Source organism: Zootoca vivipara, chromosome 9 (genome assembly GCF_965207765.1).
Source record: "Zootoca vivipara chromosome 9, rZooViv2.hap1.1, whole genome shotgun sequence".
In the NCBI taxonomy this organism is placed as follows: domain Eukaryota; kingdom Metazoa; phylum Chordata; class Lepidosauria; order Squamata; family Lacertidae; genus Zootoca; species Zootoca vivipara.
Window position 1 is genome coordinate 36,553,098 of NC_142592.1, and position 16,557 is coordinate 36,569,654.

General features: G+C 43.3%; 1 protein-coding gene across 1 annotated transcript in view; it reads left to right on the forward strand.

The window, feature by feature from the left end:
* The window catches only part of CRADD (CARD and death domain containing adaptor protein), a 40,780-nt gene extending 25,160 nt beyond the window's left edge, over nt 1-15,620 (forward strand). The window contains exon 3 of the mRNA XM_035128116.3: nt 12,240-15,620. Coding sequence (XP_034984007.1) covers nt 12,240-12,541 — 302 coding nt within the window. The 3' untranslated portion in view covers nt 12,542-15,620. The remainder of the gene's footprint in view (nt 1-12,239) is intronic.
* The last annotated feature ends 937 nt before the right edge of the window (nt 15,621-16,557 follow it).

The window sequence follows — 16,557 nt, forward strand, 5'->3', positions numbered from 1 at the left end:
CCACGAGAGTATTTTCATAGCAGGAACCTGTTTTCATGTGATGGGTGGGAGGGAGGATATGAACCCGACATACCAGCACTGCATAAACAAAATACAAATGGTTGACAAGCCAGATATCCTGAAATGGAACATGGCCTCTGAGATTGCAAGGATCAGTCTGAAAGAAAGTTGTTAGGTTTTATTTTTATTTTTTTCAAAAATCAAAGATTTTCAAGGATGCTGAACTGTCCATTAAGACCTCTTAAGTGCATCGGGACCAGTTTACCTACAAGATCACCTCCCCTCATTTGTGCTCACGCAACTGATTGGGTTGGTGGAATTGGCACAACTACAGGTGCCACACAACACCTGTTCTGCATTTGTGAGAACTCAGTCATTCCGTGCAGCAGCCCCTGCACTGTGGAACTGCCTGCCTCTTGAGATCAAGCAGGCGACTTCACTTACACACTTTTCAGCGCCTGCTTAAAACATTCCTGTTTAGACAAGCCTATCCAGGTAATTAGAAAGCTGAGGTAATATATATCTGTTTTGGTATTTTAACTTTTGTATGTTTTAAAGTAGGGTTGTAATTTTTTCTTTCTTGATTTCAGTGTTTTATCTTTTTATAAACCGCTGTGTCGACTCAATCAGCCTGTTTTTACTTACTACTTTAGCAATTCCTAGAACTCAATTTTGTAACAAGGCTGGTACTGACCTCAAAGGTTTATCACTGTACAGTGGTACCTTGGTTCTCAAACTTAATCCGTTCTGGAAGTCCATTCCAAAACCAAAGCGTTCTAAAACCAAGGGACGCTTTCCCATAGAAAGTAATGCAAAACGGATTAATCGGTTCCAGACTTTTAAACACAAACATTGCCTAAAACAGCAATTTAACATGAATTTTACTATCTAACTAGACCATTGATCCATAAAATGAAAGCAATAATCAATGTAGTGTACTGTAAAATAAATAAGACAGTATTGTAGATGATAAAAATAAAAATTAATTTTTTTCTTACCTGAATGATGATAATCATTGTTTGGATGGGGAGCTTTTTATCCATTTCCACAGTCACACAATCAATCAATCAGTAGCTGAACTGGGTTCCACTCAGTCACATAAACAAATTAACCGAAAAAGCCTCAAAAACAAAAATGCAAAATAAATAGCAAAAACAAAAACACCAAACTTAATCCATTCCAGAAGCACATTCTGGTACAGGTGCCCCAGAAACAATAGCCGACAGCCTCATCAGATGTTTGGCTTCTGAAAATCATTTGAAATCCAGAACAGTTACTTCCAGGTTTATGGCATTTGAGAACCAAGGTACCACTGTATCTGCCTACAGAATAAGCATACAAAGATTCCAGAACCAGTAAACATTTTTGGAGGGGGTGCTGCGTGGACAAGGAATGGCATGAATTCAGGGGAATCATTGTATTTATTTACTCTCTTATGTTGCCTGGCCTTTGGAGTTTAATTTATGTCTCTTTTCAGGACTCGCCTTTTGATTTTTGATGTTGTTGTTTTTTACCCTTGACCTGGAAGTGAATCCCACTTTGATCTTGTGGCATTCTTACCAGCACCCACCCTTCCGTACCCTGGCAGAATATTTCACAAGATCCCTATCTGCAGGCCCATCTGCGTGTCCACATCAACTGTTTGCAAATCGCTACAATATAGGCTCAAGTTGAAAACCCATGATTAGTAAGCAGTCTATAGCTCCCAGGTAAGTCTCGTGTGTTTATTCCCTAAACATCCTTTTGGAGTGAAAGGTGGAACAGAAATCTAACAGCCAAGTAGATTAAAAGGGGAGGAAACAGCGAAAGTAATTGAACTTGTCTTGACTGAAAAGCTCCAAATGACTAGAAATATACTTAGCTGTGAGAGTGGGATCATCTTTCAACCTTCAACTTTCGTCTCAGGGGAGCTGTCATTCAGGCCAGGTGTACTGAGTGTGGTTAGATGGTTTTACACTGACTTGATTTCAGTTCTGAAAGAAAGACAGAGGTTCCTTTCAGGGCTCGCTCCAGGTTTTGGCTGTTCTTTGGGCTTGCTACTTTATTTTTTATTTTTTTATTATTATTCTATCCCACCTTTCCTCCAACTAGATTAAGGTGTCATATGTGGGTTTCCCCCTCCTCTTTTTATCCTGTGAATGTGAGGTTAGGCTGAGAAATGGTGATTGGCCCACAGTCACCCCGTGTCTTCCATGGCTGAGTGGGGATTTGAACCCTGGTTTCTCAGATCCTTGTTGAACACACTAACCAGTATGCCACGCTGGCGCTGAGAATCTGAGCATCATTCCTCCCTAAATAGGTCTACCTTTCTACTACAGTGGTACCTCTGGTTACGAATGCTTCTGATTACAAACGCTTCAGGTTACAAGCTCTGCTAACCCGGAAGTAGCTGCTCCTGGTTGCAAACTTTGCCCCAAGATGCAAACAGAAATCACGTGCCAGAGGCGCGCACGCAGCGGGAGACTCTATTAGCAAAAGAGCGCCTCAGGATAAGAACGCTTTCAGATTAAGAACGGACCTCCAGAACGAATTAAGTTCGTAACCAGAGGTACCACTTTATAGTCACTGCCCCTTCACTCGTTCTCTTCCTCTGAGCCCAACCTATATTTGCAAGGAGAGAGCAAGATAAGCGGAGGTTGCTCCTTCTCCTTCATAGGTCTCCAGGGTCCCCCAGCTGGAGTGTGGGTCTTTGCAAGAGCCAACCCTTGACCTTGGCCCCATTGCAAACTTCTCCAGGCAACAGCCAGTTTGACAGATATTTGGAACATGTTGTAGTAGAGGGATAACTGCATATATGCCCTGCTGATGAGCCTCCCAGGGACATCTGCCTTGCCGCTCATGGATTGAAAAGCTGAACTAGATGTATGCTAAGCTAGATGTTCTGATGAGTGTTTTTCTGTAACAAAGCAGCATTGGCTGTAATTGGAACTAAAAATAACTGTAACTGTTTTACTATAATCTCTGAGCTTAACTGCATTATATAACCGCCTCTCGTAAATGGCAATTATTTTTATGATTGTAAGAGCAAACAGCTGTAGCAGAAATCCCAGATCCATGACCTCAGTTGTTGTGATGTTGCCTGTGGAAATTTTCTTCTTTAGAAATTGCTGTAATAAGAATTTTGCCCGGTCTAGTTGATTGTTTTGCAAGCATCCTATAGATGATACAGTGGTGCCTCGCTAGACGAATTTAATTCGTTCCACGGGTCTTTTCTTATAACGAAAAATTCGTCTAGTGAATCCCATAGGAATGCATTGAATTTTTTTTTGAATTTTTTTTTTTGCCCATAGGAACGCATTAATTGAATTTCAATGCATTCCTATGGGAAACCGCGATTCGCTAGACGAATGTTTCGTAAAACGAATTCGTCTAGCGAGGCAACCTCCGCTAGAAAAAAACCTTTCGTTAAGCAGAAATTTTGTTAAGCAGGGCATTTGTTAAGCGAGGCACCACTGTACTTGACAGGTTTTGCAAAGAGAGAAAAAGGAGTGAGATTACCATGAGAGCTTCACTGTTTACCATAAAGACTGCATTCAGACTATCATATTTCAGTTTATTAAGCTAATATTTGAACAAGCCTTATGACCCCACAGTCAGCCACTTTGTTCCTCCTTTTGCAAAGCCATGAAATGAACCAGTTAAACTTAATTTCTCCTTATTTATAAACTGTGACGCTATGGTTAACAACTTCAGAACAGCTTGAAACCATGGTTTCATAATGTGGCTTGTTTGGAAGCCTTGATGTAGCAGAAAACTATGGTTAACTGAAGACTTCTCAGTTTGTTTGCCTGCCTACACAAAGGGGGAATGGCTACATTTAGGGTTCCAAGGCTCATTCCTGCTTGTTGAAGACATTGGGATACATGGGCGTAGGTTTTTTTTCTTCAGTTAAGGGTCTCCTGAGATAAATCCTGAAAGGCCAGGATGGGGTTTTCTCCATATCGGAGGTTGGTTGAGTTTCTGAGGTTGTTCCATATTTCTTCTTTCTTTTTGAAGCAGGTGGAGCACATGATTATGTCTCATGAAGGGGCGTTGGCTTTTGGCATGGATCTTAGAGCTCTGTGTGCCCTGTCCAGATTGTCTACTTTGAGTTTCAGGTTTGGGATTGTGGTTTTTAGCCAGCATACAATGAGATCGGCCGGGTTCTTGTCTTCCATTTTCTTCTTTCCATTTCCCCCAGCGCCAGGGACCCAGGTGGCGCTGGGTTAAACCACTGAGCCTAGGGCTTGCTGATCAGAAGGTCGGCGGTTCGAATCCCTGTGACGGGGTGAGCTCCCGTTGCTTGGTCCCAGCTCCTGCCAACCTAGCAGTTCGAAAGCACGTCAAAATGCAAGTAGATAAATAGGAACCGCTACAGCGGGAAGGTAAACGGCGTTTCCATGTGCTGTTCTGGTTTGCCAGAAGCGGCTTTGACATGCTGGCCACATGACCTGGAAGCTGTATGCCGGCTCCCTCGGCCAATAATGCGAGATGAGTGCGCAACCCCAGAGTCGGTCACGACTGGACCTAATGGTCAGGGGTCCCTTTACCTTTACCTTTACCTTTACAATGAGATCGGCCGGGTTCTTGTCTTCCATTTTCTTGGGGAAATTGCGGAAGCGGATATTGCAGCGTCTACTGTGATCTTCAAGGTCTGCTAGTTTAATTCTCACTTCCATGCTTTTTCTTTCTTGGCAGCTATCCATATCAGCTAATTTATTTTTTAGACGTGTGTTTTCCATTTGGAGTTGCTCTGTTTGTTTTAGCTGCATCTGGTTTTTCTTTTCTGGAGTGGAGATGGTAATTTTGACTTACAGGCAGTTTTTATTTCACTGTGGGGCCCACGGGATGCCGGGTCCATGGGTTAGGGCTAAGGCAACAGTCTTCAATGGTTCAGGCCTCTTGCGTGGGCACTGTCAGGGTGGTTGCTGGCTACCCTCGAGCAACGACACTCCAAACCATCTTGTCTTTAGTGCTTTTATTGTGAAAGCTATTTACAAGGCAAGAGCTTCATGAAAACATGTCTACTCAGTACTATCAGATTCTCCCAATGGCACTTTTCGGCTCCTCCCCCAGCAGAGTAGTTTGGAGACCCCAAATCTCCCCCCCCCCCGTGTTTGCGAGCCGCTGATCGCCTTAGTTCCGGGGTAAATTTGAAAGGACACCCCTCTGCTGTTTCCCCGCTGGAACTCTCTGCTGGCCCCTCCTTCCTTGCTGATATCACAGGCTGCAGGTAGGGCTCTTATATGCTGCCTGAGTCCCGGCCCACTCCGCTCACTTCCTCCTTCCTGTCTCCCGTCCTTCCGCTGTTGTCCGAGCCATTAGAAGAGCTGGATTTGATGGGGGGGGTGGCTGTTCCCTGCAAGCCCACCCCCTTACAGACGCCATTACAGTTCTCCAAAGAAAATAATAAATAAATAAATAAATTCCAGCAGGGGAGAGCCTGCGCTGCATTTGTTTTTTCCTGGGCTGGTCTCTGGTGTGCGGTTCCCCCCTGGGCCCTGGCCTGCTCTTCGCACTAGCCGTCAGGGAGGTAGGCTCAGGGTCAGGCCTGGGCTAGGCTGTGTGATTCCTTGCGGTGTCCCCGGCCCTCCCGGTACACTCCTACCCCTCTTTCTTGGCGATGGTGGTTTCAGTGGTTGCCGCAACAGTGGTGGTAAGTTGGTGCTTGGCTGGGGGTGGGGGTGGCTCTGCCTTGCCTCCTGTTTTCCTTGGTTTTTGTGTTTGGCTCCGGAGGCCTCCGGGCCCCGGAGCTCCACTAGGTTGTCAGTGGGGCGCTCTCGGTCCCAGCAAGATTGAAGTTGTGGGGAGGGGCTGAAGGCCCTGCGTGGCCTCCTTGGTTGTCATGCTGGACACCCCCAATTTCCCCTAATCATGGCAGCAGTGACACAGGGACTAACCAGGTACTGTAGTGCAGTTGGTGCTAGCAGTCTTCAGGAGCTCTGTGCAGCCATGCCCCCGCTAATACCGGTATAGTATTTTCAGCTTCTCCCTTTGCCCTTCTGCTTGAATAAAATCTCTGGTTAGATCAGTAGGAAAACATCTACCATCCCTGTCCTTTTAGGAGTTCTTGGTTTCCATGAAGTCGAGTGAATCAGCACCTTTGGTTATTTATGTGTTTCCTGTTGTGGCTGTTGAAATATTCAAATTGTACTGAAAATGTTACCGTTTTTACCTGTGTTGGCTTGATGAAACGAGCATCTGTTTCAAAGAGGACAAATTGGAGAATACTTGTTTTAAAGGCTATTTCAGTATGAATCTGCGAATCTTTACCAGTGTGTTACACAGATTTTGGCCTTGTGCCTTTGTTTGTGCTGTCAAGGGCACCTAGCATTAAATCACCTCATTTCCTAATCTTTCAGCTGTTGTTTACGGCCATAATTTCTCGTGGGGTTGACTTGGGGCACAAAATGAAACCTGTTCTTTGTATTAAAACTTTAACGTGGGTGACTTAAAAAATAATGCTCCTTGCCATATTTTCCAGTCAGTATATACTTACTCTTGTAAGTCGTATTATGTGATCAACTCCTAAAGCACCCCCTGTTCTTCCTTTCTGCGTTTGTTACGAAGACGATCTTGCAGTTTTAGCATTTCACACTCCCAGCAGCAGCCACTCTAGCATTCAGGGCAGATTTATCACTTAATTCAGTGGGTGATTTTGAATTTCTTGCTGAGGGAGATGAATGCTTTTAACCTTTCATGGCTACACGTATCCATTGCATGTTGGACTTGCGGGCTGTTGAATTCTCTCCTCCCTGGAGGAGTTTATCTCCTTTGTTAGAGGAAAAACTGCATTAGTGACCATACAGTTGTATTGTAAAAATAGAATTAAGTATACTTAAATAATAAAGCAATTATTTAGTTATTATTTCTGTTGGGACTGTGGACATGACTGTGGAACAATCTTTTGTTTACACCTCTCTTAAGGCATTACAACGTAAAAATTATACACACACACACACACATACACACGTATATGTATACCGTATATTCTGGCGTATAAGACGACTGGGCGTATAAGACGACCCCCATTTTTTTCAGTTAAAATGTAGAGTTTGGGATATACTCGCCGTATAAAAAATACGACCCGGCATATAAGACAACCCCCAACTTTTGAGAAGATTTTCCTGGGTTAAAAAGTAGTCTTATACGCAGGAATATACAGTATGTATATAATCTCACTTTACTGAATATATATATAACATAGAACATAAAAAATAAAAAAAATTCCTTCCAGTAGCACCTTAGAGACCAACTAAGTTTGTCATAAGGACGCAGGTGGCGCTGTGGGTTAAACCACAGAGCCTAGGTCTTGCTGATCAGAAGGTTGGCGGTTCGAATCCCTGCGACGGGGTGAGCTCCCATTGCTCGGTCCCAGCTCCTGCCAACCTAGCAGTTCGAAAGCACGTCAAAGTGCAAGTAGATAAATAGGTACCGCTCACTACAGCGGGAAGGTAAACAGCGTTTCCGTGTGCTGCTCTGGTTTGCCAGAAGCGGCGTAGTCATGCTGGCCACATGACCTGGAAGCTGTATGCCGGCTCCCTCAGCCAATAATGCGAGATGAGCGCGCAACCCCAGAGTCGGTCACGACTGGACCTAATGGTCAGGGGTCCCTTTACCTTTACCTACGTTTGTCATAGGTATGAGCTTTCGTGTGCATGCACACTTCTTCAGATAGAACATAAAAAGAGCCTGCTGAACCAGGCCAAGGGTCCAGCATCCTGTTCTCACAGTGGCCAGCCAGATGCCTTTGGGATGCTCACAAGGAGGAACCGAGAGCAACAGCACACTACCCTGAGATTCTCAGCAACTGGTATTCAAAGACATACTGCCTCTGTTCCTAGAGGTAGCCTATAAAAATGATGACCAGTAGACTTATCCTTCTCTAATTCCATTTTAAAGCCGTTTAATTTGGTGGCTAGTAGCCACGGATAGCGTTATTCACCACCGATTTGTCTAATCCTCTTTTAAAGCCAAAATCCATTTGTTGTGTACAGAATGATTAGATACGTGTATTTACCACTCTTGAAATATGCTTTGTATTTTTTACGCATCTCCAGTATACATCCACATAACATTTTTTTCTAAATTAATTGCCCTTGTATTATTATCTTAATTGTTCCTCAACAAATCACAAAACACTTCGTTTGCCTAGTTCCCACGATTTTAAAGTGGCATTTGCCATATGGAACTGTAGAAGAAGAAGCCACGGTGATGCCGTAGCAAAGTGTGGAATTCCTATCTTGAGGAGTTTATAATCTAATAAAAAGGCTTGAGCAAAACCAGCGCTGAGCAGTGCTTTCCTGGAAACAAAGCAAGTGGCGAGCGGTTGCTATAGCTGCAGTGCTTCGAGGAACATATGGCCTTTTAGGAATCACTGGAGACCTTCCCGCTGTGCTCCATGAAGAAATTGTTGCTTCAGTACAAGCATAACCTCTGCAGTGACCTGCTTATTCGCGTATATCCGCTGTGCATTGAAATCCTGTCTTGATCACAAACAGGGAACTAGAAGAAAATGCTGAGAGATGGGCAAAAGCATTTCCTCCAATCAGAAATAGCTTAACTAAATTTATCACACTGTTTCCTCTCTCTCAGCTCTGTTCCCATCAATATTCCTTAACACAGGGCAAACATTCTGGAGCTCCTTAAGATCATCACATTTATTTCCCATCATACAGCCCTCTGAAAAATCACTTATCTATTAAAATATGCCAGTTTCTAACAGGGCACATTCACTGCTACTTCCATGCCAAGCTACTGCTTGTCTGAATGGCAAAGCTGGGTATAGCTGGGCACTGTTTACCAGTAGCAGGCAGTGTGGTGGGTTGTCAGCACACACCTCTGACCTCCTGTTGCCCAGGTCACTGCAACAGACTGAGATGGAGAAGGGGAAGCAGTGAGGAGGTGGCGAGGATGACATGGTACAAATGCAACAGTGGAGCTAATCCCCTCTTCATCCCAGTGTGCAACAGCAATGCAGAAGGTCAGATGGCCACCACTAGCACACCTACTGGCCGCTACTATTATTTATGCTACCACAAGTTTATTCTACTTTATCTAATTTGTCAGGCTAGAAGGCTCAGTCAACTGAACCTTCAGTGCTTTAGTTTGTTTATTTCACCATGGTAGGATGTGTCACCGTTGCCACGAAGTGTGCACCAGTTTTTGGGTGTCAGTGAGGTTAGAACCCAAAAACCAACCTCTCAAATTTGCAGCTGTATCAGGAAGACAATTCATACAACCATTTCTCATCTATCTGATGATGATAACCCCTGTATGTAGAAAGACCCCTTTATTGCATCAGCAGAGTGCTTTATGATCATTGCCTCTGACTTGAAGCTATCATAGCCAAAGCCACCCATCTGAATCCAGAACTCCAAGGTCCAAGCCAAGTACTCTTATTTATGCCATCTGGTTCTCATGGGAGTTGTAATGTAAAACATCTGGAGGGAAACAGGTTGGGGAAGGCTATGGTAGAGCATACAGCGGTTTGGAGAGTGACTTCACTGAACAGCTGTGTGGTAATGCCTCCTTCATACAATGTGATGATTGCAACCAGTACAAGAAGCTGTAGTTTCTGAATTGGACGTAATATCATACCTTTCAGGCCTTCTACAATATTGTGTTCCTTTCCTATATAGATTTTCTTTTGTCTGCCTGACAGCTTCATTATATTTCCAGTCAAGTAAAAATGAAAAGAGCATAGCTATACATTACTTAGCATGGAAAACTAAATCGTTTGGCTTTCTCAGTTATAGTAATGATTGATTACTTAAAGAACGCTAGCAAAATGTTAAATTGCTATTCTGATGGTATCTTGAAGGGAGTAAGGATAAACTGCTTTAAGATAGTTGTGATTATTATTCCTCCCTCCCTCCCTCCCCCCCCTCTCACACACACACACTTCTGCATGTGATAGTGAAATATTGCTTGTGGGAAGAGTCTTATCTGTTATATCCACCACAAAGAGATGATGAGATCTTTGCATGATGTCATCTAGTTCAAAAGGAAGCAACTAACAGTAATGGTTCCCTTAACGGGCAATCTATTATTGCAAAATAGGACGCGGGTGGCGCTGTGGATTAAACCACAGAGCCTAGGGCTTGCTGATCAGAAGGTTGGCGATTCGAATCCCCGCGACGGAGTGAGCTCCCGTTCTTGGTCCCAACTCCTACCAACCTAGCAGTTCAAAAGCACGTCAAAGTGCAAGTAGATAAATAGGTACCGCTACAGCGGGAAGGTAAACGGCGTTTCCGTGCGCTGCTCTGGTTCGCCAGAAGTGGCTTTGTTATGCTGGCCACATGCCCTATAAGCTGTACGCCGGCTCCCTCGGCTAATAACGCGAGATGAGCGCCACAACCCCAGATTCGGTCAAGACTGGACCTAATGGTCAGGGGTCCCTTTACCTTTACCTTACTATTGCAAAAAAGTAGAACACTTATTTTTAACATCCAGTACGTTCACCTTTCAAGCAAGAGCTTATTTCTTTGAAATGTGTACATTTTAGAATTTTAAGACAATCTGAATTGGACCAAAAAGATCTACCTAATCCATCATCTTGTTTGCATCTGCAGCCACATGCCTCTGAAAAAGCCACAATCCCTCTTGAGCTTGAAGGTTCCATTAGACATTGTATCTCCTCATACCATTAATAGCAAAATGTATGTAGAGTGGTGCTGATCTTTTTTTAAAGACATGTAGGCTAGTAACCAGCACCCCAACTTGTGGGAACAAATTCTATATTAATTATGCACCATATAGCCAATGGTCAGGGATGGTGAGGGTTGTAGTCCAGACTGTGGGAGACTGGTCTGCAGCCTTTCTGGAATTCAGTATTCCAAGAAATGAATAAAAATAACAAAACAACAATTGGAAGTCAAACCAGAGTTAGCTTTATTAAATATATTTCAATGCAACAATCTTGATTTACATAATAAATAATTAATAAGCCATTTATTACAAGCAGCGAGACGTAATATAACTGTACACTAGAAAGACCTTTCTGGCACAATGATAGACAGAACAGTTTAGGAAACAGCTCTCCTTCAGACATTAACAAATAAGCTACAGTTGATAGGTGGAAAGATAAAGAAAGATTCCTTTACCCCGGTGTGGTTACATTTTATAACATATGCCAGTACAATCGTACCTCGGCATTCGAATGGAATCTGTTCGACTTCCAAAACGTTCAGAAACCAAAGCGCAGCTTCTGATTGGCTGCAGGAAGCTCCTGCAGCCAATCTGAAGCCGCTGAAGCCCCATTGGATGTTCAGGTTCCAAAGAACATTCCAAACCGGAACACTCACTTCCGGGTTTGCGGCGTTCAGGAGCCAAAACGTCCGAGTATTAAGGCGTTCGGGATCCAAGGTACAACTGTATTCCAGAAAACGAACAAGCCCCGCCACCAGCATTTGGCTCAATCTGGTTGATATAAACATAAATTACTATCTTTGCTTTCAACCCTTCTCCCGCATTTGTAAATATACCAACACTATATATTGTTTCACTGGTAATATAAAAGGAAAAAATGACTATTACTCATAATTAATCTAAGCACAACCATAAGGGCTCATGATTAGGTGTTTTAGCAGGTGATCTTGAATGTTATATGTTAACTATGTTCTATCCTGTTTCCCCTTTGTTATTGTTATTATTTAAACCACTCCGTGAACCAAGAACGTGTACATGGACCACTAATAATGAATATATGTCGTAGATATTACTGCAGATTCATTAGGCTATTTTTGTGATGTACAAATGGCATGAGAATCAGTATTATTTATATCACTTATTATTCCTATGATCCTGTTTATAAAGCCCAATAAAAAGTTTTTTTTAAAAAAAATAGAAGACTCAATCCCACAGACTATGTTTTTGTCAGAAGATCTCTTTTCAAGTTCTTACTGTTTGTGTTGGATAGTTCTTATTATCTGAATAACTGAATGCTGTATTTTATTTTATTTTTAAAAAGGTTGTAATAGTACCTGCCTTTTCCATCTAAAAAGAACTTTGTAATATGCTTATACAATCTGTTCTGAACCATCCAAATTATCTGCTAAGCCTTGCAAATCCATCTATACTCTTCCTAAAAAGAAAAGAAAATGGAAACTTTTGACAATAACGTAGGAGTTGTATTTTTATTATTACTATTGTGCTGCTTTGATGTGGGGTTGATCACTAGCTGACTGTTCCCCAATAACAATATGGCATTAAAAGTTGTAACAATTTTTCATAGTAATGTACATTTTCTTTTATCCTAGATGATGAGATACCTGGAATTTCTCGAGACGCTTTGAAGATTCCACCAACAGATCAGCAGATCAACAAGCTTGCTAGGAGACTTGGACCTGAATGGGAGTGCATTGTATTGTCCCTGGGATTGACGCAAAATGACATTTATCGTTGTAAAGTCAATCACTCATACAATATCCAGTCACAGATTGTGAGCGCATTCATTTTATGGAGGCAGCGCTTTGGGAACAAAGCTACCGTGGAGAGCCTGTGTACTGGTTTGAAGTCAGGAGAAGTGGATTCTTCTGTGATCCAGCAGATGTTCCAGTGAACCCCTAGTGTGACTGGAGGCTCAAAAGCATCCTCTGTATGAAATTGAATCCAACATGTTCGCACAACTGCAAACCGGAAAACATTTGGTGTGCTTCAGTCCCTTTTGAAATGGATATAAGCATGCAGCTGAAGTAGGCACTCATGAGGTAGCACTACAGGTAGGAAGAAGCGGCTGCCATTGGGCAGCAATTGGGCCAGAGGAGCTCCCACAGCCTTTGCTCCATTTTCATCAGCCCCAGTGGTCAGGGATGATTTAGTCCAGCATCCTATGTGTGGGAAACTGAGCCAGATGGGCAGGGTATAAACAAACATGATGATGATGATGATGATGGAGAGCCACAAGTTCCCATCCTTGCATTAGGAAATGCACAGTGACAGAGGCAGCGCTTCATGGAATGCTCCCAACCAATGAGCTGCCATGCACCTGTGTAGTGCGGCATGGGCATACCCAGGATCAAAGCTAGGGGGGCACACCAGCCACGCCCCCCAGCCACCCAATTGTCTAGCTGGCAATGACGTGGCCAGGATCCCCCCAGGAGGCATGGTCAACGTGCACCCCCCCAGAGAAAAGGGGGCCGTTTGCAAGGCAGCACACGGAGCCACCCGCGCTTGCACTCCTGCCTCGCCCGCTCCTTTAATGGCAGCGGCACTTCATTTGCATGTATGCAGATGAGGTGCCGCAGAGCATTGTGGGGCAGCACTTTCTGTGCTGTGCTCACTGTGACTTGAAGGAGTGTGGGCTGAAGTTAGCCCAGGTCCAGGTCCAGGTTTTTTTCAACGGAGGCAGCTTCGCTGCTGCTGCCATTTCGCTTCAGCCAAGCAGGCTGAGGCGGAGCACAGCAGGCAGCGCCCCTGCCTGTCCTCTCCAGTTGTCCTGCTTCTAGGGGAGGGCAGCTGCCCCCCCTGCCCCATGCTGGGTACGCCCATGTAGTGCGGTGCCAAGTCTAAACACTCCTTGCCTCATTTCCAGCCTCACATTTCCTGTCAGTGATATCTGGAGGCTCCTCTTCCACACAGCTGACACCCAGCGGCTGCAACCATTTCTTATCCATTGTACTAACAACTGCAGCTGTCAACGTTTTGTTTATAAAGTAGAAGGGCTGACAGAAATAAGCATCCGCTTGTAGGAGCTTACAGGTGAAACTCAAAAAAATTAGAATATCGTCGAAAAGTTCATTTATTTCAGTAATTCAACTTAAAAGGTGAAACCAATATAGGAGATAGACTCATGACATGCAAAGCAAGATATGTCAAGCCTTTATTTGTTGTAATTGTGATGATTATGGTGTACAGCTGAAGAAAACCCCAAATTCACAATCTCAGAAAATTAGAATATTAAATGAAATCAATAAAACAAGGATTGCGAATAGAACAATATTGGACCTCTGAAAAGTAGAAGCCTGCCTATGTACTCAGTACTTGGTTTGGGCCCCTTTTGCAGCAATTACTGCCTCAATGCAGTGTGGCATGGATGCTATCAGCCTATGACACTGCTGAGGTGTTATATTGCATTTAACATTCTAATTTTCTGAGATTGTGAATTTGGGGTTTTCTTCAGCTGTATGCCATAATCATCACAATTACGACAAATAAAGGCTTGACATATCTCGCTTTGCATGTCATGAGTCTATCTCCTCTATTGGTTTCACCTTTTAAGTTGAATTACTGAAATAAATGAACTTTTCGACGATATTCTATTTTTGTGTGTTTCACCTGTATGTGCCAAAAGCTACTAAAATGGTACCTTGGTTTTCTAACGTCTCTGTTGATGAACATTTCGGTTTTCGAACGCCATAAACCCAGAAGTAAATGCTTTGGTTTTCGGGCATGCCTCAGAAGTCGAACATGCTGAGTGCAAGATCCTGAGGCCTAGCTGTCGGCTTTTGAGTTTTTGGTTTTCAAACGTTTCAGAACTTGAATGGTCTTCCGGAATGGATTACATTTGAAAACCGAGGTACCACTGTATACATTACTTAGCCTTCTTCAGGCATTCAGTTTACTGATGTAAATACAATCACATGAGGAAAGAGAGTAGGGACACATTTTGCCTTCCAACGTAATGCTTTCCCCCCTTTCTTATGGCTGTCTACCATAAGGATGAAGGTCTGAAGTGGTATACAAGTACAGAAGCCTTGCCACTTCAGAACTTCACTGTTGAACTCAAGGAGGACTATAAAGAAGGGGAAAACAATACTTCAGAGAAAGCAGGATTTGCCAGCATGCCTCTAATTCCCCATCCATGGTTGTCTTCAGAATCTGTGAGACGTTAGGAGAAATGTCCTAGGCTCTGAGCTAGATCATCAGTGGGAAAACCTGCTTGAAGTGCTAGCAGGTACTAGGGGGTGTGCTAAATGTAAATGGCCGTGTCTTAGGACAGAGACTTGATATTCACTCACACTTGCTGGAGGTCACTTCAAACCCTGTGAAGATTAACACGGGCAAAGAGAGCTCTGTTTTGGAAGCTGTCACACAGCTTCTTCTGGAATAGAATTTAGTTCCATCCAGCCAGGAAGACAGCTTCCTGTTGATTCATATTGTCAGTATAATAGAAGCAGAGTTATATCCCTGTAACAACACTCTGTGGCAACTTGAAAGGTCCATGCAGTAGGAAGGGCAAAGAAAGTTGTTGTTTCTCATATAAATGTTCCTGGGGCTCAGGTGACTGCGTCGGAGAGCTGTTTCATTCCAGATTTATTCAATTTTATGGACCACCTTTCTGCTTTACTATCTACAAAAGCATAAAATGAAATCCTAAAATCCTATTACAGTGGTACCTCAGGTTACGTTACCTTCGGGTAACGTAATTTCAAGTTACGAACACGGCAAACCCGGAAGTGTATACTTCCAGGTTTTGTCGTGTGTGTGTGCGCAGAAGTGCTCTATTGAACCGCGTGGCACCTCCGGATACCGAATTTTCAGGGTAAGTACGGACCCCTGGGATGAATTAAGTTCATATCCGGAGGGTCTACTGTAATACATTTATAAAGAGAGCAGCAATATAGAATGGCCAATATTTTTGAAATGTTTTGGATTTGTTGAGGCTCAAAATATCCATTAAAAGGCATGGTTGAAAATAATGGTTTTAGTCTGGTGCCTGATTAGTGCTAATGTGGGTGTTTCTCTGTATGGTTGAAGGTTGTTTCTCAAATTCTAAGTCCTGTGGTGTGCCCAGATGTGCCCAGTTCGTGTATAATGTGTTTGTGGGAGGGGGGGAGGGTTTTTTGGTTTTTTGTTTATTGGTCTTGTTTTTAACATATTCTTTGTGTTTTTATATTGTGAACTGCCCTGAGATCTACAGATGAAGAGTGGTATATTTAATAAATGAAATGAATGTAATAATAATAATAATAATAATAATAATAATAATTTATTATTTATACCCCGCCCATCTGGCCGGGTTCCCCCAGCCACTCTGGGCGGCTTCCAACAAAACAGAAATTCTAAAATACAGAAATCCATCAAACATTAAAAGCTTCCCTAAACAGGGCTGCCTTGAGATGCCTTCTAAAGGTCTGGTAATTGTTGTTCTCTTTGACCTCTAGTGGGAGGGCATGTTGCTATGTACTGTATTTACTCGAATGTTATGAGCACCTTTTTTGGTCAAATTCCGTTGCGAAAATTAGGGTGCGCATTAGATTTGATGGCACATTAGCTTCGAGTAAATATGGTAGTTCAGTTCCATACACAGATGGAGGAGGTTAACTGGAGCTGTCCTAGAGCCAGCAGTGGAGAACCTTTGTGGCTCTGGAAGCCAGATCTTTACCTGGCTTCACCTTGCAGGCCAATTTTGACAGGTGGGTGGGGTAACCCACATGTCAATCAAAAGATGCCACTATAATGTCACATGACTTTACAGGTGGGTTGCCCCACCCACCTGTCAAAATTGGCCTGCAAGGTGAAGCCAGGTAAAGATCCCTGCAGTCCCTGTTATCACATTTAAGCAAGGGAGAGTGGGGATTGAACATTCTCTCTGCAGCAGTATCTTCCACCCTTTTAAAGATTACTGCCAGAGTA